Source organism: Cetorhinus maximus, chromosome 12, assembly GCF_964194155.1.
Source record: "Cetorhinus maximus chromosome 12, sCetMax3.hap1.1, whole genome shotgun sequence".
Lineage (NCBI taxonomy): Eukaryota > Metazoa > Chordata > Chondrichthyes > Lamniformes > Cetorhinidae > Cetorhinus > Cetorhinus maximus.
The window spans coordinates 67,817,386-67,843,361 of record NC_135890.1 but is presented as its reverse complement, the minus strand read 5'-3'; the positions used below and the strand labels follow the sequence as shown (position 1 = coordinate 67,843,361).

The following is a 25,976-nucleotide window of genomic DNA, read 5'->3' as shown; positions in this document are numbered from 1 at the left end:
CTGCCTTCAGGGTGCTTTCTCCCAGCGCCCACCCACGCCCGCGTTTACATCATCACCCACCCTCCTCCTGCCCCCACCCTGGCAGCACTTAGCTTTTCAATGCGTGTTTCACACTGGCTAGCTGTTAATTGGCCAGTCAACATGAAATTGCGGTTAGAAGCTGATCATGGTCGGCGGTCCATTTCCCAGCCAATCCTGGGCCCGTCGATCATGCTCGCCTGCTGAGTTAAAAATTCAGGCCATGGTGATTTCAACAAGGAAAGCCTCAAAATTCTAAGAAAGACTCAAATTACGGGGGAATGAACAGGATAAAGCACATTAGAGTTTCAAATGGAACAGCACAGTATAATTAGTTAAGCACGCTCTTGTTAAAAAAATGCTAGATACAAATTGGAAAAAATGCCAGATGTCATTGAATCACAAACTGGCAAATCTTTCATTTGTTTATTGTAACACACCCCACACTACAACCGGCAGAATGCCAGCTGAATTGTTTCTTGGCAGACAGCCTAAAATAAGGTTTACATTACTGAAGGCACATTTAGCACAGTCAGTCGAAGAAAAATAATCCGGGCATCCAGGCAGGAAGAGAGTCATAAAAACAAAAAAACTACTGCGGATGCTGGAAATCCAAAACAAAAACAGAATTACCTGGAAAAACTCAGCAGGTCTGGCAGCATCGGCGGAGAAGAAAAGAGTTGACGTTAAAAAGAGTTGAAAAGAGGACTCGAAACGTCAACTCTTTTCTTCTCCGCCGATGCTGCCAGACCTGCTGAGTTTTTCCAGGTAATTCTGTTTTTGTTTAGGAAGAGAGTCATGATAGGAGCAGAATGCGAGAAAGAAGTCTGAAGTTGAACCAGAAGGTTAAGGTGAAAGAGTATCATCGTAAGTAGTTGAAGTGACTACCAGGAAGAATCGTGAAAATATCGCACATATTTGGCTAGGTGTTTGGTGGTGGAAAGGTTAGGTTTGTGCATATAGATCATGTTTTACCTTCAGAGGTTCACAAAAAAGAAGGAAATTCAAAAGAATCTAATGAGACTGATGAATTGGATAATTGGGATATGAGTAGATAGTTACTCCAACACAAGTTGTTCCTAAACCGTGTTCAGATCCAAGTCAGAGTCAGACAGACATGTGTGATGAAGTGGGAATTTCAATTGAAGGTCAGTGACAAAATCAGCTCTTTTGGAAGAGTTTCCTCAGAGTCAGGTCCAGATGGATTGAGGTCCTTCCCCAAGTTCTGAAATTTTGGATCATGATATCCTCTTAGGAATAAGAGACCAATGTTACGTTGGATCTGTAAATAAATGAAAAACAAAAAATGTATGGAATTTGAATGTTTGTGTAACTTTTTCATTAAGGAGGGCAGAGTATAATAGCAACTTCTTGTGGCCATTTGTGTATGTGTGTTAGCAAACCAGAATAAACCAGCTTCAGTTGGGTACTTGACTTCCATGTGGCACACTGTTTCTTTTGCCCTGCAAAAGTATCACACCATACACCCAGTTCCTCCCCAATCTGCAGTTACTTTTAAAATGATTGCATTAAAAAAATTAAAATGATGAGTCTGAATGAAAAGACTGTTGATGCTGCAATGTAGTTGATATCTCCCTTTGCAACACCCATCTGGTTCTGCTTCAGCAAGGTTGTTTTTATCACCAATGCTTATGAAGAATTTGACTTGTTTATTATGTTCACTCATTGTGTCTCCCTGGGTTATTCATAAACCTATATACAGTGCTATGGCAAGTAAGGACTTCAGCACAATTATGGTTATCAATTACACGGGCCAATCAGTAACCTGCAGGTTTGCCACCTTTTCGATAGTCTGATTCAGCAAACCACTTTCCTTCATCTCTGACAATGGCCTGGACAACACCCCCTGATGTAAGCTTGGTTATCATCTTCAATGTATGGTGCCTCTCCTGCAAACCTTCTTGTACAACCTGAAATAACAAACAAACAAGGTCAGTAATTGTGAATTCGTCATATAACTTTAGGTTTTGTAATTTAAATAATGTATTCCAGAATTTTTTCCCCGTAAGTTATTGATATTGGAATGGTGTAGGTGAGGAGAGGATACACTGGAGCAGGGAGAGCTCATTTAGCCCCTGGAGCCTATTGCATTAAATTAAATCATGGCTGATCTGTACTCAAGGAAGGAGCCCTTATAATGTTGCTATGGAACTTGAATCCTGAAAAAGGACTTTACAATGGAACAAGATTGGTAGTTAGGAAGATGTTTTCTTCAATGATAGATGCAGAAATCATAACAGGCAGATTTAAAGTAAATCGTTATTTTCCTCGAACAATTGAATGCATCGGATGTAAACCTGCCTTTCCAACTCAGGAGGAAAAGGTTTCCAATTAGACTTATATATTCTATGACTATAAACAAGTCAGAAGGCCAAACTTTTGATAATATTTTATTTATTTTTCTAGGCCTGCTTTTACACATGTAGCTTTTCCCAGAGTGAGAAGTTTTGTTTCTGTTAAAGTCTTTGGTGAAATAATAACCAGAAATCCTGTAGTTAGAGAAGTTCTGTTGTAGCAAAGACCAAATTTCACAGCTAGCATTTTGCAGGGCCTATGCTAGATCATCAATGTTAGTCTTAAAAGCTCCAAATATCCCCCGGCATCCATGTTGCTATCTCTGTGAAAAAAACTGCCTCCAGATTTCGATCCTGATTGGCCTAATTCTAATTTTAAGATTATACCCCCTTGAGAGAAAATAGTCTCTCCATACACCATCAAATTGTTTTAACATTTTAAACACCTTGACCAAATCATCCCTCAATCTTTTGTATACATGGAAATACTAGCTGAGTTTATGCAACTTTTCTTCATCAAGTAACCCTCTAAGTCCAAGGGTCATATTGGAAGATGGCAGACCATGGACTCACAATTTGCATCTTCTGCATTTGAGAGCTCACCAGCAACAGAGAGCGACACAAAATTTATCCTCTTCAGCCCACTTAGTAACCTGAATAAAAATAATTCTGGGGCAGAATTTTGCCCTTGGCGTGTGGGACCGGCGGGGGAGGACTCGGGCAGGGAGTCGACCGCTGCTTCGCGGTTTTACGCAGGCGGGCCAATTAAGGCCTGCCCAGCATGATACGGGAGCGGCAGCACTAAGCGCTGCTTGTGCAGGTGGGGGGAGGAGGGCGCGCAGGCCTAGCGTGCACTTCGCACATGCGCACAAAAGAGCACTGAAAAATCTCCCTGAGGCATGGAGCTGCCTCAGGGAGATGAAGGAAATGTTGAAAAAATTATTAAACAGCACAGAAAATTAATTAAACATGTCCCCTCATTTGACTCTGTCACATGAGCAGGGACATGTTTTTAATTAAAAATTCAAATTTTTATTTCATTTGTATTTGATTCTGGAAACCTCATCCCGCCAGTGGATGAGGTTTCCAAAAAAATGCAAAGGCTGCTTGGCCTTTTTGCCTGCCCGTCAACCATTAGGCTGAACGAGAAGTGAAAAATTCAGCACAATTGATAACATTATGGCCTTAATAGGCAGAGGTCATCACGTGTCATTTCACTCTTGGTCGGATCAGGCGCACAGCCACCCACCGAGCTAAAATTCCTGCCCCTGGACTTACTGGGTGTCACAATCTATAAGAACAATGTATTGGATCCAGGCACGTGGCAAGAAAATCTCTTCTGTAATGCTGCAACACTTTGTATCAAATGGGTTTGTGGTTGTCTGAACCCAATGGGAATAAGGTCACAGCATAACCCAGAATTCACCATAAATAGTAATCTCGCCCTGAATTACTCTCACATGATTAAAAACATACATTTCTGAGGGCAGGTCTAGCCCTGAATTAGACCCTATATCAATCTTCATCAGTAGACCCCTTACGGCAGGTTTACCAGCAGGTCCCCAGCCAAGGTTCACAATCTCTTGATCACGCCTTCAAGAGCAACAAATGATGACGACATTAAATGATGAAATTCCACCCCCCTCTAACAGCTTATATTTCACCTCATTTCTATTTTTCTTTAGTTCTGATGAAGAGTCTTTCGGACTCGAAACGTTAACTCTATCTTCCTCTCCGCAGATGCTGTCAGACCTGCTGAGTTTTTCCAGCCGTTTTTGTTTTTGTTTTTGTTTCAGATTTCCAGCATCCACAGTGTTTTGCTTTTCTCTAAATGATGATGACTGTTGGAGAAAACCAGGTGATATTGTAACAGTCCCAGGAAGTCCTGATTTGCTTAGCTGATCCTTTCCTCCTCTCCAGTTAAAAGCGATATTGAGACCTGTTGAAGCCAGCAGAATGCTGGAAAGAAGTTCAGGTCAACAGATAAAAATGTGGAGGCACAAGACCATACAGCTCCCACCCAGAAGGCTGGTGAAACATACACATGACCACCCTCATCACTCATAACAAACTATCCTCCCATACTGAACATGAGTTCCTGGACGTAAAAGACTGAATCTCTCTGTCTGCAAGGCTTACAGACTAGCCAGTTGCCAGCAAAGACAGTTGCACAAATCATGCAGGCCTAACTATGTGGACCAATACCAGAGGAGGTATAAGCATTATACCAGTGTATGCCACTGACAGTATCATAAATTTGCATTAGTTTAGGCTTAGATAACTTCAAAGATCAAAGTAGGTCCGCTTTGTTTTGTTCACTGTTGCTGTTTTAATAAAGGCTTAATTGTGATCATGTAGAACCATAGAAAAGTTACCGCACTGAACTCTCTTCAATCCTTGGTCTGTGTCGAGTTGATTCGAGAGGTGTTATGGTGATGACAATCTTAATTTGCAACGGTCAGGAAGGTTAGAGGAGTTAGACCCTAGTAACTTGAGTTTTATTTAATGAAACTCGAGCAGTGCACAGCTAAGTGTTCCAAAATTTTGTCTCTTGCTAATCCGGGCCTAGGCTCTCCAAGTTTAAGTGTGATATATCCCAGTATTGATGATGAGGGAACCAATAAGAGGGACAAACTAACTAAACCTCGTTCTCAACAATCTACCTGTCACATATGTATCTGTCCATGACAGTATTGGTAGGAGTGACCACTGCACGGTCCTCATGAAGCTGAAGTCCAGTCTTCACTGAGGATTCAATGAAGCGTGCAGGGGGGCATGCCAGGAGCAGCACCAGGCACACCTAAAAATGAGGCGTCAGCCTGGTGAAGCTGTGACACAGGACTACTTGCATGCCAAACAGCACAAGCAGCAAGTGATAGACAGAGCTAAGCAATCCCACAACCAACGGATCAGATCTAAGCTTTGCAGTCCTCCCACATCCGGTTGTGAATGGTGGTGGACAATTAAACAACTAACTGGAGGAGGAGGCTCCATAAATATTCCCATACTCAATGATGGGGGAGCCCAGCGCATCAGTACAAAAGATAAGGCTTAGAAGTGCCGAGTGGATGATCCATCTCGGCTTCTTCCGGAGGTCCCCAGCATGACAGATGCCAGTCTTCAGCCAACTTGATTCAGTCCACGTGATATCAAGAAATGGCTGAAGGCACTGGATACTGCAAAGGCTATGGGCCCTGACAACACTCCAGCAATAGTACTGAAGACTTTATGCACCCCTAGCCAAGCTGTTCCAGTACAACTACAACACTGTCATCTACCCGGCTATGTGGAAAATTGCCCAGGTATGTCCTGTCCACAAAAAGCAGGATAAATTCAACCCAGCCAATTACCGTCCCATCAGTCGACTCTCCATCATCAATAAAGTGATGGAAGGGGTCATCAACAGTGCTATCAAGTGGCACTAGCTTAGCGATAGCCTGCTCACTGACACTCAATTTGGGTTCTGCCAGAGTCCTGACCTTGTTACAGCCTTAGTTCAAACATGGACAAAAGAGCTGAACTCCAGAGGTGAGATTAGAGTTACTACTCTCGACATCAAGGCAACATTTGACCGAGTGTGGGATCAAGGAGCCCTAGCAAAACTGGAGTCAATGGGAATCGGGTGGGGGGAAACTCTCAGCTGGTTGGAGTTGTACCTAGCACATCGGAAGATGGTTGTGGTTGTTGGAGGGCAATCGTCTCAGTTCCAGGACATCACTACAGGAGTTCCTCAGGGTAGTGTCCTAGGTCCAACCATCTTCAGCTGTTTCATCAATGACCTTCCTTCCATTATAAGGTCAGAAGTGGGGAAGTTGGCTGATGATTGCACAATGTTCACCACCATTCGTGACTCCTCAGATACTGAAGCAGTCCATGTCCAAATGCAGCAAGACCTGGACAATATCCAGACTTTGGTTGACAAGTGACAAGCAACATTCACGCCACATAATTACCAGGCAATGACCATCTCCAACAAGGCATTCAATGGCATTACCATTGCTCAATACCTCACTATCAACATCCTGGGGGTTATCATAGACCAGAAACTGAACTGGACTAGCCATATAAATACTGTGGCTACAAGAGCAGGTCAGAGGCTGGGAATCCTGTGGCGAGTAACTCACCTCCAGGCTCCCCAAAGCCTGTCCACCATCTACAAGGCACAAGTCAGGAGCGTGATGGAATATTCTCCACTTGCCTGGATGAGTGCAGCTCCAACAACACTCAAGAAGCTTGACACCATCCAGGACAAAGCAGCCTGCTTGATTGGCACCCCATCCACAAACATTTACTCTCTCTACCACTGAAGCAGAATGGCAACAGTATGTACCATCTACAAGATGCACTGCAGGAACTCACCAAGGCTCCTTAGACAGCACCTTCCAAACCCATGACCACTACCATCTAGAAGGTCAAGGGCAGCAGATAGATGGGAACACCACCACCTGGAAGTTTCCCTCCAAGCCTCACACAATTCTGACCTCGTTACAGCCTTAGTTCAAACATGGACAAAAGAGATGAACTCCAGAGGTGAGATTACAGTTACTACTCTTGACATCAAGGCAGCATTTGACCGAGTTCCTTCACTGTCGCTGGGTCAAAATCCTGAAACTCCCTCCCTAAAAACACTGTGGATGTACCTACAACACATGGACTTCAGCAGTTCAAGAAGGAAGCTCACCACCACCTTCTCAAGGGCAATTAGGGATGGGCAATAAATGCTGGCCTAGCCAGTGATGCCACATCAGACGAGTGAATAAAAAGAAGTATCCTCCAGCATGTTGTGTGGCACTACACCGTGCTATATGGGATAGATTCAGAACAGATCAAGGAGCCCAAAACTGGTCATTCATAAGGAGCCCAAAACTGGTCATTCATAAGGGCTATCAGCAGCAGCAGAATTCAACCACATGTGACCTCATGGCCCGGTATATCCTTTACTCTACCATCACTGGATCACTTCAAGGGATCAATGAGTGATTCAATGAGGAATGCAGGTTGGATACCAGGGGGAGCACCAGGCTTACCTAAAAATGGGGTATCAAGCTACAACACAGGAAAACTTACATGTCAAACAGTGGAAACAGCATGCAATAGACAGAGCTAGGCAATCCCACAGTCAACAGATCAGATCTAAGCTCTGCAGCCCTGCTGGATTGAGTTGTGATTGGTGGTGGATAATTAAACAACTAACCAGAGGGGCAGGCGCCACAAATAACCCAGTCCGCAATGACTGGGGAGCCCAACACATCAGTGCGAAAGATAAGGCTGAAGCTTTTTCAGCCATCTTCAGCCAGAAGTTGAGTAGATAATCCATCTCGGCCTCCTCCTGTGGTACCCAATATCATTGATGCCAGTCTTCCGTCAATTCGATTCACTCCACGTGATTTCAAGAAACGCTGTCGGCATTGGATACTGCAAAGGCTTTGGCCCTGACAACATCCCGGCAATAGTAGACTTGTGCTCCAGAACTAGCCACAGACTAGCCAAGCTGTTCCAGCACAGCCACAACAACTGGCATCTGCCACAATGTGAAAAATTTCCCAGGTATGTCCTGTCCACAAAGAGCAGGACAAATCCAATCTGGCCAATTACCGCCCCGTCAATCTACTCTCGATCAGCAAGATGTTGTCGACAGTGCGATGCAGTGAACGTGCTCATTGATGTTCAGTTTGGGTTCTGCCAGGGCCAGTCAGCTCCTGACTTCATTACAGTCTAGGTCCAAACATGGACAAAAGAGTTGAATTCCAGAGCCGAGGTGAGAGTGACTGCCCTTGACATCAAGCATTTGACTGAGTGTGGCAACAACAAATCTGTGGGAGTGCCTACATATGGATTGCAATGGTTCAAGAAGGTGGCTCACCACCGCCTTCTCAAGGGTGATTAGGAATGGGCGACAAATTATTGCCTTGCTAACTCACGAAAGAATAAAAAAAGGGGAAAACATGTTTTTTTCTATGTCAGGTCATTGGAAATTATGTGGACATCTCTACATGAGATTTATGACTATACTGAAAAATAATCCACTGACTGTGAAACACTTTGGGACATCTGAGGATGTGTTAGGTGCTATTTAAATGCAAGTTATTTTGTTCTTTACTTTTTGTTCCATTTGTTCACGGAGTGTGAGCATTGCTGGCAAAGCATTTATTACCCATCCCTAATTGCACCCCCCCTCCCCCACCCCTACCCCGGGAAGGTGGTGGTGAGCCATGTTCTTGAACCACTGCAGTCCATGTGGTGTAGTTACACCAACAGTGCTGTTAAACAGAGGGTCCAGGATTTTGACCCAGGGACAGTGAAGAAACGGCAATATAGTTCCAAGTCTGGATGGTATGTGACTTGGAGGGGATCTTGCATGTACTGGTATTCCCACCCATCTGCTGCCCCTGTCCTTATAGGTGGTAGAGATCATGGCTTTGGAACATGCTGTCCAAGGAGGCTTGGTGAGTTGCAGCAGTGAATTCTCCTTCAAGCATTGGTTGGTTCACAGTTAGAACACCATGTGTGTTTTTGGGCACCACATTACGGCAAAGACTTTGAAGCTAGAAATAACATTCAGCATAAATTCACTGAGATGACACCAGGGATAGGAAACTAGAGTTAGAAAAGGGCTTGAGATTCTGCGGAAATTTGGGAAAGCTGAGAAGAGATTTAAAGATGTTTTTAATATTATGGAACACTTTAATAGAGTGAATAGGGAAATAGTCTGGTTGTCGCTAAAAGGAAGTAAAGAGACTCAGGGTGACTTTTAATGATAAGTTGGATTAATACTTAAAATGAAGGGAGATACAGGGATAAAAGGCTGCATATGATGTAATGTGATTAGTTTTTAGTTGCTATAGCAAAGAGCTGTCACAGGCATGATAGGCTGAATGACCACCAGCCACACTGTAAGCTTATGTGGTTCTATATTAATAAGACAGTGTACGAGATTCTTGAAGTTAACAGCCAGATTGATTGTCCCTTATAGTTCTAAACATTCCTATGCTTCACTACACTGATATGGGGAGGTGGTGGGGTTCGGGGTGCGGTGGGAGGGATGGGGGAAATACAACTGATTGACCCTATAGAAACATTAACTAATGTATAGCCCATACAGATGTGTATGCTCACAACACATACCTTCTCCATAGCTTCCTCAACCTCAGTCACACTGGGGAATAGTTGATTGTGAACTCTGGGTTCAGTCACAGCTCTCTTAACATTGTAGTTAAACCACAACATGTTCATTATCACCTAGAAATACAAGAGGAACAGTGAATGAATCAGCCAAAAAGTAAGGCTTCTCAATAAAATAGCCTCCTGGTATTTCTTTCCTTTCTGGTTCCCTATTATTCTGGGTTGATCCTCATATAAGACTTATACAGAGTTATGCAGTCCCATAACCAATGGGTGAGATCAAGGTTCTGCAATGCTGCCACATTCAGTCATAAATGGTGGTGCACAATTAACCAACTAATTGGAAGAGGCTCCCAAAAAACATTCTCATTCCTCCATAACGTGGGGAGGGGGGATGGTGGGGGCAGCACGTCAGTGCAAAAGACAAGGCATTCACAGCCATCTTAGCAGGAAGAGTGGATGATCCAACTCGGCCTTCTGAGGTCCCCAGCATCATGTATGCTAGTCTCCAACCAATTTGATTCGCTCCACGTGAAATGGCTGAAGGTACTGGATTCTGCAAAGTCTATGGGCCCTGACAACATCCTGGCTGTAGTACTGAAGACTTGTGCCCAGACAAGCAGCATGTCTATCCAATTAAGTTGTTCCAATACAGCTACAGAACTGGCATCTTCCTGGCAATGTGGAAAATTGTCCAGGTATGTCTAGTCCACAAAGAGCAGCACAAATCCAAGCTGGCTGCATCAGTCTACTCTCAGTCATCAGTAAAGTGATGAAAGCTTTGTTAACATTGCCATCAAGCAGCAATAATCTGCTCAACAATGCACAGTTTGGGTTCCACCAGGGCCACTTGGCTCTAGACCACACACCATCCTGACTTGGAAATATATCGCCGTTCCTTCACTGTCGCTGGGTCAAAATCCTGGAACTCCCTCCCTAACAGCACTGTGGGTGTACCTACACTACATGGACTGCAGCGGTTCAAGAAGGCAGCTCACCACCACCTTCCCAAGGGCAATTAGAGATGGGCAACAAATGCTGGCCTTGCAAGTGACATGCACATTCCAAGAACAAATATGAAAAACAAATATTAAAAATACCATCAATACGTACCAGAGCAGTTGCTGTGATGATCTTTGGTCCTCCTGAAGCTCCCACCATCATCTTCACTGACTTGTTTTTATCAAGTATAATGGCAGGGCACATTGAAGATAGGGGTGTCTTACCTATTCAGAAAAACATACTTTTAAAAGACTCAAGTTCAAGCACAGCATAGGAATGTGTTGATAAAGTGTGATATGGAACACTGAGGCATTAGTCAGGTCAATCCCACTTTAATTGTGAGGGGATTACTTTTTATTAATTAATTCAGGAAATGTAGGTATTGCTGGTAAATAGTTTTTACAACTACCCTAAAGTGATAAGCAGATACATTATGGAGGAATGTGAGTGTAGTTTCAAAAACTATTTGCACAAAAAATAAATCTCTGTTCAACAGTTTAAGGATTTAAGAATTTAAGGGTTTAAGAGTCTGTATAAGGTAAAGGTGGTTTAGCTGTCGTCCCAGAACTTGTAATGGTATGACCTTCCTAAGATCTAGGCTTGTCACTTGGGTGTACTTGACCTGTAGGTACGTTGGTATCTTGTTATTGTCAGAGTCCTGATTGTTTTCTTGCTGGTCTTCCATAATTTCACTCTCCGAGTCCATCTTTGGATGTGTTCTAGATATAGTTGGACAGCTAGGTGTTATACAGTTGTACAATTTCCTGAGCTGGCTTCTGTTCCTTCTTAACGTTGCTGCATTCGGTGTTGTGACATAGGATCCAGGTCCATTGTACACTTTGGATACTTCTTCAGGTAACCAAGTCCCTGGGCAGGATAGGACCTTTTTTCCTGCATGGAGTTCCGCATGTTGGTTTTTGAGAAGTTTCTTCTGTACGTCTGAGAACTGGGGTAGGTGATGGCTTGGCAAGGTTGTCCTAACCTGCCTTCTGAACATGATTTCTGCCCAGGTGTTGATCTTAAATGTAACATTGTGATAGGGAGGCCTTCTTTTAATTTCTTGCACTTTATGATTAATGATGTAACAATGCAAATCATTTGCTCGGCAAATGGATCTGAGATAGTGTGGCAAGGCTGTCACATGGTTTATGCCTCATTTAGGACCCTAAAAGGCCTGCCAGTGTATTGTGGCCCACTGTCTGATATTATCTCTTCAGGCGTACTGAATAAGCTGAAAATTAAACTCATTGGGCAGAATTTTAATCTCGTAGACGTGTGCACACATGACCTGAACAGGAGTAAAATAGTGCGTGATGACATCGGGTGAGTGTCCCATGGTCATCGCGCACTGGCGTGATATTTTGCTCGGCGAGTGCCGGAGCCACGCCCGCTATTAATTAACAGGCCACTTAAGGCCCTTAAAAGTCCAATTGACTGATTTTTCCTTGAGTGTGCGATTTTTCTGCCCGCTGCATGGGCAAAATGGGCAGGCAGGCAGCCTACATTTTCACAAAACTCATCCAAGAGCAGGATAAAAAGGGTCAGCAGCATCGCCATTGTGAGTAATGAAGAGTTTTGGAGGTAGCTTGCAGCTGGTTGCTTATTGGTACTTGGCAGCTTTATCCCTGTTTGGGGCTTCATTGTTAGCATTTCCAGGCTTCATTTCAGGACTTATTGGTGTCTGCCAGACCCCCGGAGGATTCAGGCCATGTGGACCCTTCCAAGTATCTGGCAGCCTTCTGTTACCCTGGTAATGGGGATTGTGGTCTCCGCTGGAGGCACCTCCCCTGAGGAGGAAGAGAGGGGCAGAAGGGCGAGGAGGCCAGGTGTCTCTATTCAGCTTCCAGGGGAAGGACCTGTGGGGGGAGAGGCACAGTCACAAGGGGCATAGGGCCAACAGGTAGTCGAAGGCGGAAGGGACCGCAGAAGATGCCACTATCCTGCTGTCAGGGTTTACAGGCAGAGATGCAGCTACCTCAATATGTCTGAGGTGAAATGGCGAAGGAGGCTCTGCCTCTCAAGGGGCATGGACAGGGTGGATAGGGAGCAGCTATTCCCCTTAGTTGAAGGGTCAGTCACGAGGGGACATAAGTTCAAGGTGAGGGGCAGGAGGTTTAGGGGGATGCGAGGAAAAGCTTTTTTACCCAGAGGGTGGTGACGGTCTGGAATGCGCTGCCTGGGAGGATGGTGGAGGTGGGTTGCCTCACATCCTTTAAAAAGTACCTGGATGAACACTTGACATGTCATAACATTCAAGGCTATGGGCCAAGTGCTGGTAAATGGCATTAGGTAGGTAGGTCAGGTGTTTCTCACGTGTTGGTGCAGACTCGATGGGCCGAAGGGCCTCTTCCGCACTGTGTAATTCTGTAACTCTGTGATTCTGAAACCATGAACTCCATTTGCCAGATGATTGGCTCTGAGATCAGCTCCAACTGCGTGGGTGGACACCCTATGCCAGTGGCTCTGAAGGTCACAGTGGCCCTCAGCCTCTATGCCTCCAGCCCTTTCCAGGGCTCAGTGGGGAATCTGTGTGGAATCTCCCCATCAGCTATCCACAGTTGCGTCAAGCTGGTGACAGAAGCTCTGTTCAGGGGGGTACTGACATTTATTCTTTACGGATGAGGCCAGTCAGGCTGAGCGAGCCAGAGGCTTCGCAGTGATTGCTGGGTTCCCCCGCATCCAGAGTGCCATCGATTGCACACATGTGACCATCAAAGCGCCAGCGGGTCAGCCGGGAGCCTTCATCAACAGGAAGGGATTCGACTCCATGAACATGCAGATAGTGTGTGACCACAGGATGCAGATTCTGCAAGTCTGTGCAAGGTACCTGGGCAGTTCTCATGACGTGCATATCCTGAGACACTCCCAGGTGTTGAGGCTCTTCAGTGCTCCAACTGACTGGATGGATGGCTGCTGGGTGACAAGGGCTATCCATTGAAGAGGTGGCTCATGACGCCTCTCCACTACCCAAGAACAGAGGCAGAGAATCGTTACAATACAAGCCATGCTTCCACAAAGGCAGTGGTAGAGAGAACCAAGATGCACACCTGATGTCTGGACTGTTCAGGTGGAGCACTACAATACCCTCTAGAGTGGGTATCACTGCGCTCTCCACAATCTGGTGCTGCCAAGGGGGGACCCACTGGAGGAAGAGGATCTTGATGCAGCTCCACAGGCCACAGATGATGAGTCCAGAGTGAGTCAGAAGAGGAGCATGGTGAGGAAAATGCTGAGGGCATGGAGCCAGACCTCGGTAATCTGCAGGGAGGCAGGGACACCAGGGATGCCTTGATCCAACGCTACTTTAGATAGGCTAGCAAAGGTCAGCTTCAACCATGTGCCAGAACTGCCTCTTCCATCCCAGATGTCTGAAAGGACCCTTTCATTTGAACCCAAAGAACATTCATTGCCTGTGCAATAAAGTTCAGAACCACCTACGTCCAGCATTACATACTGGCGTACCCTGCATCAATGAAATAAAAAGGTGAAGCATACTCAGGCCATGATGACAAAAACAAAATTTATCTCATTTTGACAATTCCAAACTATTTACATAAACTTCTCTGGTCTTCATTCTCAGACCAGTACAGTTAAGTAAAGATAAATTAATATAAAGTCACCTGTGACCTGTCCCTCTTGTGCTCATGGGGCCTTTAACTTACATTTCTGAGTGCTACGACTAGGTGCTCCCCCCTCACTGGCACCGGCATTGGAGACAGCTGCTCACTCTGCTGTCCTGTTGGCCTTGATGACCTTGGTGGGCGTCCTCTGGCCAGTGGAGCCTGTGCTGTCCCCGCCTGGGAGGGAGTGGCCAGTGCCAAGGCTGGGATCTCTCCAGTTGCCGCAGCCTCATCAGATGCCACAGTCACTGGTAGAGGGGCAGAGGGGCAGAGGAGCTGCTGCCATCATCCAGAGTGCCCTGAGAGGAGCCTGCGGAGATGACAAGCAGCTCATGTGCCAACGTGAGGTCGCTCTGGACCTCCCTGCTCACCATTGATGGACGGGTACCTAGCTAGGATACTGGGTGCCTCATCCATCTCTCACACTGGCACTGACCACCTGAGATCAGTGCCTGTGTGAGGGCTTGCAGGTCTGAGCGCAACCCCAGGAACCCCTGATTCTGTCCCTGGAACTGCCTCTCTATGAGAGTCATCACTCTCTCAATGGAGGAGGCAGTGCGCTCGGCCATGATGGTCAACGCAGTGCTCACGCTCCACATGGACTCCTCGATCACGGAGACCATGGCACACAGACCCTCATGGATCTCCGCCAGATCCTCCCGCACATCCCGCTGGATGTCCAGCATCTGCTGCCTAATGGATGACTCCAGAGGCTCATCATCAGCCTTCGACCGAACATCGTCCTGGTCTCCAGCAGCCCTCCAACCGTTGGCTCCCTGGGTACTCTCTGCCTCTGCCTGCACCTCAAGCGAGTGTGAAATGCCCTCGCCAATGTGCACCAAGATACTAACCACTGCTCTAATGCCCACTGAGGTGTTGGTATCTGCGCTGGTGCCTGCTTCAGAGAGGGTCTCACAAGTGAACACAGGTGAAAATGATGCCTGCTGACCCTCCGGTATCAGTGGTGGCCCTTTGGGGTCTGGAGAGCGAACGCCTGTTGGCGAAACTAAAATAGAGAAGGGCATGTCATTAGTTAAAGTCATCACATTGTCACTGTGAATGCCAGGCATCCTGGTAAGATAATGGAGATCTGCATCTTGGTGCCATCATGTTCCAATGATCAATGGGGGATCCAATTTTGAGACTCCCATTAATGAGGGGACTTCACAAGAATGTTTGCACCATCTGAAACTCTCAGCTCTGTGAATTGCACTCTTACCTTCGTCAGACACCCCAGCCTCTCCACACCCGCTTGCATATGGACCGTGCCAGCTCTCCAGCTCCAGGGTTTCCTGCTCGAACCTGGTCAGCAGCAGCAGGTTGTGCAGCCCTCCACCTATCCATGACCTCTCATCTTGGTTATGGCTCATCTTCCCCTGAGAAGACAGAGTCCAGTCTCTACCTGCAGTGCCATTGCAGCCTGGCCAACTCCAGCTGAGGTGCACCTGACCGAGAGGTGGTGGTGGCATAGGGAGGTGGTGGTGGCATAGTGTTACTGTTGCTGGACTAGTAGTCCAAAGGCCTAGAGTAATGTTTTAGATCTCTGAAGGCGGTGGGGCATGTTAGTGGGGTGGTGAAAAAGGCAGATGGGACACTTGCCTTTATCAATCGAGGTATAGATTACAAAAGTAGGGAGGTCATGTTGGAGTTGTATAGAACCTTGGTGAGGCCACAGCTGGAGTACTGTGTGCAGTTCTGGTTGCCACATTATAAAAAGGATGTGATTGCACTGGAGGAGGTGCAAAGGAGATTCACCAGGATGTTGCCTGGGATGAAACATTTAAGTTATGAAGAGAGGTTGGATAGACTTGGGTTGTCTTTGTTGGAGCAGAGAAGACTGAGGGGCAACCTGATCGAGGTGTACAAGATTATGAGGGGCATGAACAGGGTGGATAGGGAGCAGCTGTTCCCCTTAGTTGAAGGGTCAGTCACGATGGGACACAAGTTCAAGGTGAGGGGCAGGAGGTTTAGGGGGGATGTGAGGAAAAGCTTTTTTACCCAGAGGGTGGTGATGGTCTGGAATGCACTGCCTGGGAGGGTGGTGGAGGCGGGTTGCCTCACATCCTTTAAAAAGTACCTGAATGAGCACTTGGCACGTCATAACATTCAAGGCTATGGGCCAAGTGCTGGTAAATGGGATTAGGTAGATAGGTCAGGTGTTTCTCATGTGTCGGTGCAGACTCGATGGGGCGAAGGGCATCTTCTGCACTGTGTGATTCTGTGATTCTGTTATCGGGCACATCTGAGTCGTGGCCCTTGAGCCACAAGGCACCCAGTCCAAGCAGCCAGGGCTCACCCACTTGGCCAGCTCTGGCGTAATTGACAGTTGGCACTCTGACTCTAGAACCCCTGAGGTCCACTGTGTCCACTAAGTGTCCTTAACACTTCTGCACACTGGCCCATGCCAACACTGTACTCACCCTTCCTGAGCGCAGCAGGTCATTGAAGCGCTTCTGGAACTGCACCCATGTGCGCCGCACCACATCATGGCTGCTCACCAGGGCTGTCACCTCCTTACATGCCCTCTTGGTGAGGTGCTGTGGCCTCCTCCTCCTATCTCACGGTCGGGGCCCGATCGCGGGCAGCAGTCGGTTTCGCTGCCGCTCCCAGGCCTGCCCGCCACACCTGCCTGAGAGGGGAACATCCTGCCCTCTGTGTCTGCCACAGACACATTTGAGGTATCCTTCAATTGTCTGATGATCAGAAACTTGGAAAAGTAGGCAGTGATTAGGAGAAAGTCGTCGCCATGGATAGTGAATGAATTTGTTGCAATTTTAGACCATGGGTAGGATGGAATTTCATGAGGGTGTAAAGGTTCTTTGCATTGATGGGACTGGTGTCTGTGGCATGCTTCACTCATCCTCACTGTATTTTCGATATTGTTATTAATCCCTGGGCAATGCACAGTATACCTTGCCAGGCGCCTTGTCCGCTCTATGCCTTGGAGAAGAGCTTTGAGTGAAAGCACCTGTTTTCTCTTAAAAATCACACCTCTAGAAATACCTAGTTCATCTCCGTTTAATCAGAAACATCTGAGGGTGTCTGGCACTACTTGTACCTTATCAGGCCAACCTTCTACAAGGATTCTCCTAAATGCCTTCAGCCGTGGATCATTTGCTGTTTCCTCCTGGAGCTTGGATGCACTTGTATTGACCAAAATTGATTAGATTGACCTTGAATACATCTTCTATGTCAATGTCTATGCCGTCTACTTGTAGGTCTAGCGGGATATCTGCAGTTCTTTCCCGAATGAGTAACCTGGTCAGTGTGTCTGAAGTAACTATTTTACTACCAGGTTTGGAACGGACTTTGAAGTCATTGTAGTCTGGGTGGCAGACTTGTCATTGGCCTGCCCCAAATCATTTTCAATGGTTTGTGGTTAGTTTCCACAATGAATTGTTTACTAAATAGGTATGCGTGAAGCCTTGTGATACCAAATCCAGAGCGAATGTCTCATGCTCTATGTTCAATAATTGGACTGCACTTGCATAATGCACGCTCCGAACACTTATTGAGATGTGACAACCTCTAAAATAGTCTCCTTTCTTGGGTTGTAGGACACATGTCCCTCCTGACAACATCTGATTAAGTGTCTCAAACATGTGTTGATGGTCTTCCTACCATACATACATATGGGACACCCTCCCTTAGCAGCTCCCTAACTGATGATGCCCTGTCAGCAAAGTTGGCTATGTATGGTGCTAAGAAGTTGAAAAATCCGAAGCATCTCTGCAAATCCTCTTTATCCAGGGGAGTAGGCATATCTCATACATCTTCAGGTTTGCCTGGGTCAGGATGGATCACAAAACTTGGATAGGTAGAACCGAAAAAGTTAATCTGATCCACATTCACCTGACATTTCTTGCTGTTGAAGGCAAATGATATGCTGGCCTTCAGTGCAAGGGGATTTGAGTACAGGAGTAAAGAGTTGCTGCAGTTGTACAGAACCTTGGTGAGACCACACCTGGGGTATTGTGCACAGTTTTGGTCTCCTTACCTAAGGAGGGATATACTTGCCATAAGAGGGAGTGCAACGGAAGTTCACCAGATTAATCCCTGGGATGGTGGGATTGTTTTACGACAAGAGTTTGAAGAGACTGGGCCTGTATTCTCTACAGTTTTGAAGTATGAGAGTTGATCTCATTGAAACTTACAAAGTTCTTACAGGGCATGATAGGGTAGATGTGGATAGGAGGTTTCCCCTAGCTGCTGAATGTAGAACCAGAGGACACAGTCTCCGAATAAGGGGCAGGCCATTTAAGACTGAGATGAGGAGGGATTTCTTTCACTCAGGGGGTGGTAAATCTTGGAATTTTCTGTCCCAGAGGGCTGTACGAGCTCAATCATCAAGCATGTTCAAGATAGAAACTGATAGATTTCTGGATACTAATGACGTCAAGAGACATGGGAATAGTGAGGGATAATGGCAGAGAGGTACACGATCAGCCATGATCTGTTTGAATGATGGAACAGGCTCGATGGGCTGAATGGCCTACTCCTGCTCGTATGTTCCTAAGACAAGTCCTTCACAATGCAGCCATTAGTGAGTGTAGATTTTGGTCATGCTCTTTTTTGGTTTTGCTTAACATCCTATTATCATTGGTGATACATACACATCAAGGAATATTTTCTGTAAGTCTGCCCAAATGTTGTTGGCATAGATCCTGGCTGATGGATAAACCAAAGGGTAATCTCTGGAAGCAGTATCTGAAAGTAGTGGTTTCTTGAGATCCCTCTGTCAAATAAAACGACCAATATCCTTGTTTTGTGTCCAACTTGGAGAAAAACCTTGCTCCTGTGAATTTGGGATTCAATTCCTCTAATGTTAGAATCATGTGTGGCCACCTCTTTAGAGTGAGATTTAGATGTCTTGGATCTAAACATACCTGAATCGTGTCATCTTTATTCAGCATGCATGTGATGGAGCTGCACCAGTCGGTGTGCTGATGCGTACGACAGATAATGCTGTTACGCTCCATGTCATCCAACTCACTCTTTGGCAGGGATTTTCCACAGCATCAGGCGTGTTCAGTGGGGTGAGTGGACAATATGGCACAATCGGTTTCACAGTGGCATGCAACTAGTTTGCGATGCACTGCAGGAATTCACCAAGGCTCCTTAGACAGCAGGTTCCAAACCCACGACCACTACCGCTTAGAATGGCAAGGGCAGCAGAGAGATGGGAACACCACTACCTCAAAAACTACTCCTATCACCTCAGTTCATGAACTGAGAAATATCCAGAATCACCTAACATCAAAATATCCAGTATGTTTTCACAAATTTAGCAGTTTAACGGTAGCTGCGATGTTACCCATGCAGGAGAATGCAAGTTTGTCAATTTATCTGGTACATTTTGCATAATGCAAATATCATCAGCGACAAGAACAAATCGCAAAAGATTCTACAATACAGAAACTGCGGTAACCATCACTGAAGGATGGTATGATTCAATTCAGGAGTATTTTGGACTTATTGGGACGAGTTAGGCATCTCCCAGGGAGTTATTTTTAAAGGCAGGCAGGGCAGCATGCCAGAATATTAGTGGCCTGATATTCTTCAACAACTTCATCAGTCACACACAGGCATAGATCAAATAAGAAGACTCAGAAGAGGGACAGTATTTTGGCCTGGTATGAACAATGACATTGAAGTTGTTGTCAAGAAGTGCGAGGCATGTCAAGAGCATCTGCCAAGTCAACACAAAGAACCACTGATTCCGCATGAAGTTCCTACCCATCCTTTGTCCAAAATTGCATCTGACCTCTTTCATGTCTATGACACTGACTTCATCGTCAATGTCAACTACTTTACCAAGTACCCCATTATTTGACACTTGCACAATACATCAAGCACAACTGTGATGCGCACTCTAAGTGCTATTTCCAATTTATCTGGTGTGCCTAGAGAGATCATTATGGATAATGGTCCATAATTTATTGGTAAGCAATTTCAGGATATGTATGAGAAGTGGAATATCTATCACACTACTTATTTTCCTCATTACCCTAGATCTAATGGCCTAGCTAATGAATGATTCATATGGTGAAATCACTAATTCTCAAATGTAGACCAAGCAAGATCTACACATTGCAGCGTTACATCTGAGGGCAACGCCTTTAAGTGCAACTATTCCATCACCAGCAGAGGTCATGTTTGGCAGATCGGTGCATACCAATTTACCTACTCGTACCCATTCTAGTCTCTCATAATCTAAAAAGCAACTTTTAAATTGTAAGATAAGATGCTCAACGTGTGCAATAAAAATGTGAGTACAGAATTACCAAGTTTACAGTTGGGACAACAAGTTCACATCCAAGATCCCACAGAAGGTCCGTGGCAACCAGTTGAGGTGACAAGGATTTCTTCAGAATTAAAGTCCCATGAAGTCATTACACACAAAGGCGCAATGGTGAGGCATAACCGAGGACAAATCAGATCCATTCCAGCCCCTCAACCACCGTGCATTCCTATTGCATCTAGGACAAGATTCCAAACGCAACCAGGAACAACATCCAAGAATGACAACCCCACAAACCACTATGAGCAATTAAAGACACCTCCAGACAAGGTTACCATTACAAGATCTAGCTCTACGCTCTAGAGACTCATTGATTCATCAGTTCTATACACATATAATGGTAACTAAACATGAACGTGTATTGTAAATAGTTATACTTCTTTGGAAGGGGGGGGACGAAGGTATCTTTAAAAAAAGGGGGATGTTTTAATATGCCTTTAGGGGATATCAGCATGCCATCACCATAGGGGGAGTGTGTCATGTGATCCAGTCTCTGTTTCATTTTGGCCTTTGAGAAGAAAACAGCACTAACAGCTCTGCTGCTGATTTCTTCAATCTTTCTATCCATGTATAAATGTCCTTATGTACCTAGTCTATAAAAATAAACCCACAATGTGTTTACCCAATTCCTTATGAGTAATTGGTGCCTTTATATCATTATAAAAACACAACATTCTTCTTTTCTACTCTTCCCGCCAAAGTGGACAACCTCATCCTCTCCCACAATACACTCCTGCCAAAAGATTGCAGGCGTTTCTTGCTCTCTTCACAACTTGTTTTCATATCTATCTCTGAAAATTCCAACCTGAAAATGACGCATTTATCTCCGATATATGTAAATATATACAAATATAAATATTACAACAATTATGAGTGGGAACTATGGTCTGGAAATGAGCATCATTTAAAAAGGAAATGGTTAAGTTTTTGTAAGGGATCTGGGGGAAAGGTAAAATAAGGTGAAGTTTTCCATTTGAAGAGCAACCAGCACTAGCACTGAAGCAGTGGGCTGAATGTCCTCCTTCTGGGCTGTAATTTCTGCGTTTCACTTGACATTATGATCTGGAATGTATTACCTGAAAAGGTGCTGGAAGCAAATTCAATCGTAACTTTCAGGAGGGAATTGGATATTCACTTGAAAAGGAAAGATTTACAGGGCTACAGGTAAAGAGCAAGAAAGTGGGACTAATTGAATTGCTATTTCAAAAGCTGGCACAAGGCACAATGGGCTGCATGGCCTCCCTTTGTGCTGTAAGATTCTAGGTTTCTTAAAAGACACAATTCCCACTGAGCAGGATGAAGAGCAGCATGTCACAATCTCTATTAAAATGGTATCTTTAATTTTCCATCAGCTGAATCTACACATCTAAACAGAGCCACACCTGGCTTGATAAAGTTGGCTGGGGAAGGTGGAACAACAAATCCATTCAAAATGCCCGGTGAAGAAAAGTCATCCATTTCATTGTTGAAAATAATCCCATTTGAGTTGGATCTCACCTTCGATCCAAAGCTGCAAAAACAACAAAATACGTCTTTTTACTGCAGACATCCTTCATTCCATCCACCCTGCATACAGAAGGAGCAGCTGTCCCTTACCTTCTTCATGTTTCAAACACACCCAGTGACAGATTGTTACCAAATATAACTCCTTACTTTCACACGTTTCAAGTTTTTTAAAATCCACAAATGATGCTAAATTCTGATTTAGAGTGCATATTTTCCAAATTTCTGCTGTCAATTGGAGCCTCACTGGGCAGCTGTACTTACCAACTGTTTATTCCTTTGGACAACCATGGAAAATGCACCCAAACTAGCCGCAGGTGCTTTTGGCTAGCAAGGTTTCTAGCCAGCAGAGTGGATTCTTCAAATTGGCACTTTGCAGACTGACTGCAACAATGACTGTTTGATCATAGCATTCTCAATTACATATTACAGTAAATTTACAGCACATAAATAGGTTGTTTGGCCTAATTGGTCTATTCTGGTGTTTATGTTCCACATTAGCCTCTTTCGATCCTCCTTTATCTCATACTATGGGAGGTGATGGCATAGTGGTATTGTTGCTGGATTAGTAATCCAGAGACCCAGGGTAATGCTCTGGGGACCTGGTTTGAATCCCGCCACATCAGATGGTGGAATTTGAATTCAATAAAAACTGGAATTAAAAGTCTAACAATGACCGTGCAACCATTGTTGCAAAAACCCTTCTGGTTCACGAGTGCCCTTTAGGGAACGAAATCTGTAGTCCTTATCTGGTCTGGCCTAGAAGCCAGACCTACAGCGATGTGGCTGACTCTTAAATGCCCTCTGAAATTGCTTAGCAAGCCACGCAGTTGTAACAAACTGCTACAAAGTCACAAAAAAGGAATGAAACTGGATGGATTGATCCATGGAAATGACATTGGCAATTTCAGCCCTGTCGAGGCTGGAAAGCCCTCCTTACTAACATCTGGGGGCTAGTGCCAAAATTGGGAGAGCTGTCTCACAGACTAGTCAAGCAACATCCTGACATAGTCATCCTCATGGAATCATACCTTAAAGATAATGTCCCAGACTCCACCATCACCATCCCTGGGTGTCCTGTCCCACCAGCAGGACAGGCCCAGCTGAGGTGGCGGCACAGTGGTATACTGTCGACTCCAGACCCCTTGAAGTCTCATGGCATCAACTCAAACATGGGCAAGGAAACCTCCTGCTGATTACCGCCCTCCCTCAGCTGATGAATCAGTGCTCTTCCATGTTGAACATCACTTGGAGGAAGCACTGAGGGTGGCAAGGGTGCAGAATGTACTCTGGGTGGGGGACTTCAATGTCCATCACCATGAGTGGCTCGGTAGCACCTCTGCTGGCCGAGTCCTGAATGACTTGGCTGCTAGCCTGGGTCTGCGGCAGGTGGTGAGGGAATCAACAAGAGGGAAAAACATACTTGACCTCATCCTCACCAATCTGCCTGCCGCAGATGCATCTGTCCATGGCCGTATCAGTAGGAGTGACCACCTCACAGTCCTTGTGGAGACGAGGTCCCTGCTTCACATTGAGGATACCCTCCATCATGTTGTGTAGCACTGCCGCCATGCTATCTGGGATAGATTTCGAACAGATCTAGCAACTCAAGATTGAGGCGCTGTGGTCCATCAACAACAGAGGAATTGTACTCGAACACAATCTGTAATCTCATGACCCGGCATATCCCCCACTCTACCATTAAGCCAGGGAATCAACCCTGGTTCAATTAAGAGTTCAGGAGGGCATACCAGGAGCAGCACCAGGCATACCTAAAAATGTGGTGCCAACCTGGTGAAGCTATAACACAGGACCACTTGAATGCCAAACGGCATAAGAACAAGTGGTAGACAGGGCTAAGCGATCCCTCAATCAACAGGTCAGATCTAAGCTCTGCAATCCTGCCACATCCAGTCGTGAATGGTGGTCCACAATTAAACAATTCACTGGAGGAGGAGGCTCCACAAATATCCCCATCCTCAATGATGGAGGAGCCCAGCACATCAGTGCAAAAGATAAGGCTGAAGCATTTGCTACAATCTTCAGCCAGAAGTGCCGAGTGGATGATCCATCTTGGCCTCCTCCGGAAGTCCCCAGCATCATGGATACCAGTCTTCAGCCAATTTGATTCACTCCACATGATATCAAGAAACGGCTGAAGGCACTGGATACTGCAAAGGCTATGGGCCCTGACAATATTCCGGCAATAGTACTGAAGAGTTGTGCTCCAGAACTTGCCACGCCCCTAGCCAAGCTGTTCTAGTACAATTACAACACTGTCATCTACCCAGCTATGTGGAAAATTGTCCAGGTATGTCCTGTACACAAAAACACAAATCCAACCCAGCCAATTACCACCCCATCAGTCTACTCTCCATCAGCATTGGTAATGGAAAGGGTAATCAACAGTGCTATCACGTGGCACTTGCTTAGCAATAACCTGCTCACTGACGCCCAGTTTGGTTCTGCCAGGGCCACTCAGCTCCTGACCTCATTACAGCCTTGCTTCAAACATGGACAAAAGAGCTGAACTCCCGAGGCGAGGTGAGAGTGACTGCCCTTGACATCAAGGCCGCATTTGACAGAGTGTGGCATCAAGGATCCCTAGCAAAACTGGAGTCAATGGGAATTGGTGGGAAAACTCTCCGCTGGTTGGAGTCATACCTAGCACAAAGCAAGATGATTGTGGTTGTTGGAGGTCAGTCATCTCAGCTCCAGGACATCACTGCAGGAGTTCCTCAGGGTAGTGTCCTCAGCCCAGCCATCTTCAGCTGCTTCATCAATGACATTCCTTCCATCATAAGGTCAGAAGTGAGGATGTTTGCTGATGGTTGCACGATGTTCAGCACCATTCATGACTCCTCAGATACTGAAGCAGTCCATGTCCAAATACAGCAAGACTTGGACAATATCCAGGCTTGGGCTGACAAGTGGCAAGTAACATTCGCAGCACACAAGTGTCAGGCAATGACCATCTCCAACAAGAGAGAATTCAACCATCACCCCTTGATGTTCAATGGCATTACCATCACTGAATCCCCAACTATCAACATCCTGGGGGTTACCATTGACCAGAAACTGAACTGGACTAGCCATATAAATACTGTGGCTGCAAGGGCAGGTCAGAGGCTAGGAATCCTGTGGCGAGTAACCCACATCCTGACTACCCAAAGCCTTTCCTCCTTCTACAAGGCACAAGTCAGGAGTGTGATGGAATATTTTCCACTTGCCTGGATGTGTGCAGTTCCCACAACACACAAGGAGCTTGACACCATCCAGGGCAAAGCAGCCCGCTTGATTGGCACCACATCCACAAACATTCACTCCCTCCACCACCGACACACAGTAGTAGCAGTGTGTACCATCTACAAGATGCACTGCAGGAATTCACCAAGGCTCCTCAGACAGCACCTTCCAAACCCATGACCACTACCATCTAGAAGGACAAGGGCAGCAGATAGATGGGAACACCACCACCTGGAAGTTCTCCCCCAAGTCACTCACCATCCTAACTTGGAAATATATCGCCGTTCCTTCACTGTCGCTGGGTCAAAATCCTGGAAACCCCTTCCTAACAGCACTGTGGGTGTACCTACACTACATGGACTGCAGCGGTTCAAGAAGGCAGCTCACCACCACCTTCTCAAGGGCAACTAGATTTGGGCAATAAGTTCTGGCCCATCCAGCGAAGCCCACATCATGTGAATGAATAATAAAAACTATATCAATCATATCATTCTCCCTCAGGCACTTTACTAGCTTTCCCTTTCAATGCTATGCTATTCTATTTCTATGCTATACCTCTATGCTATTCGCCTCAACCACTCCATGTGGTAGCACATTCAACATTCCAATTCTCTGGGTAAAATGGTTTCTCCCAAATTCCTAAACTCCAACTAAATACCTCTGCTTTGCAGTCATGTAGGAGATGTGTTGTAGGATGGCTGAGTTCTACTATTTATAATAGAGTTGATCTGCAGGCACGTCTTGGGTGGAAGTTTTAAGTTCATTTACAATATACTCAGCAGCAACTATACCTATGTTTTCAACTCCAAATTCATGGGCAGAATTTTCCCGTTGGCATGCGGAGGCGTA

The 25,976-nt window shown here is 45.7% G+C and overlaps 1 protein-coding gene across 2 annotated transcripts in view; it reads right to left on the bottom strand.

Moving 5' to 3' along the window:
* Nucleotides 1-1,629: 1,629 nt before the first annotated feature.
* Nucleotides 1,630-25,976, bottom strand: part of LOC144687086 (glutathione hydrolase 1 proenzyme-like) — a 111,266-nt gene continuing 86,919 nt past the window's right edge. Inside the window, exons 9-12 of one of the 2 annotated variants that reach the window (XM_078552847.1) lie at nt 21,761-21,888; nt 10,569-10,681; nt 9,459-9,572; nt 1,630-1,949 (exon numbers count right to left, since the gene is read on the bottom strand). In XM_078552847.1, the coding sequence (XP_078408973.1) occupies nt 1,797-1,949; nt 9,459-9,572; nt 10,569-10,681; nt 21,761-21,888 (508 nt within the window). In that variant the 3' untranslated portion in view covers nt 1,630-1,796. The remainder of the gene's footprint in view (nt 1,950-9,458; nt 9,573-10,568; nt 10,682-21,760; nt 21,889-25,976) is intronic. The other variant, XM_078552848.1, reaches the window with a different exon arrangement.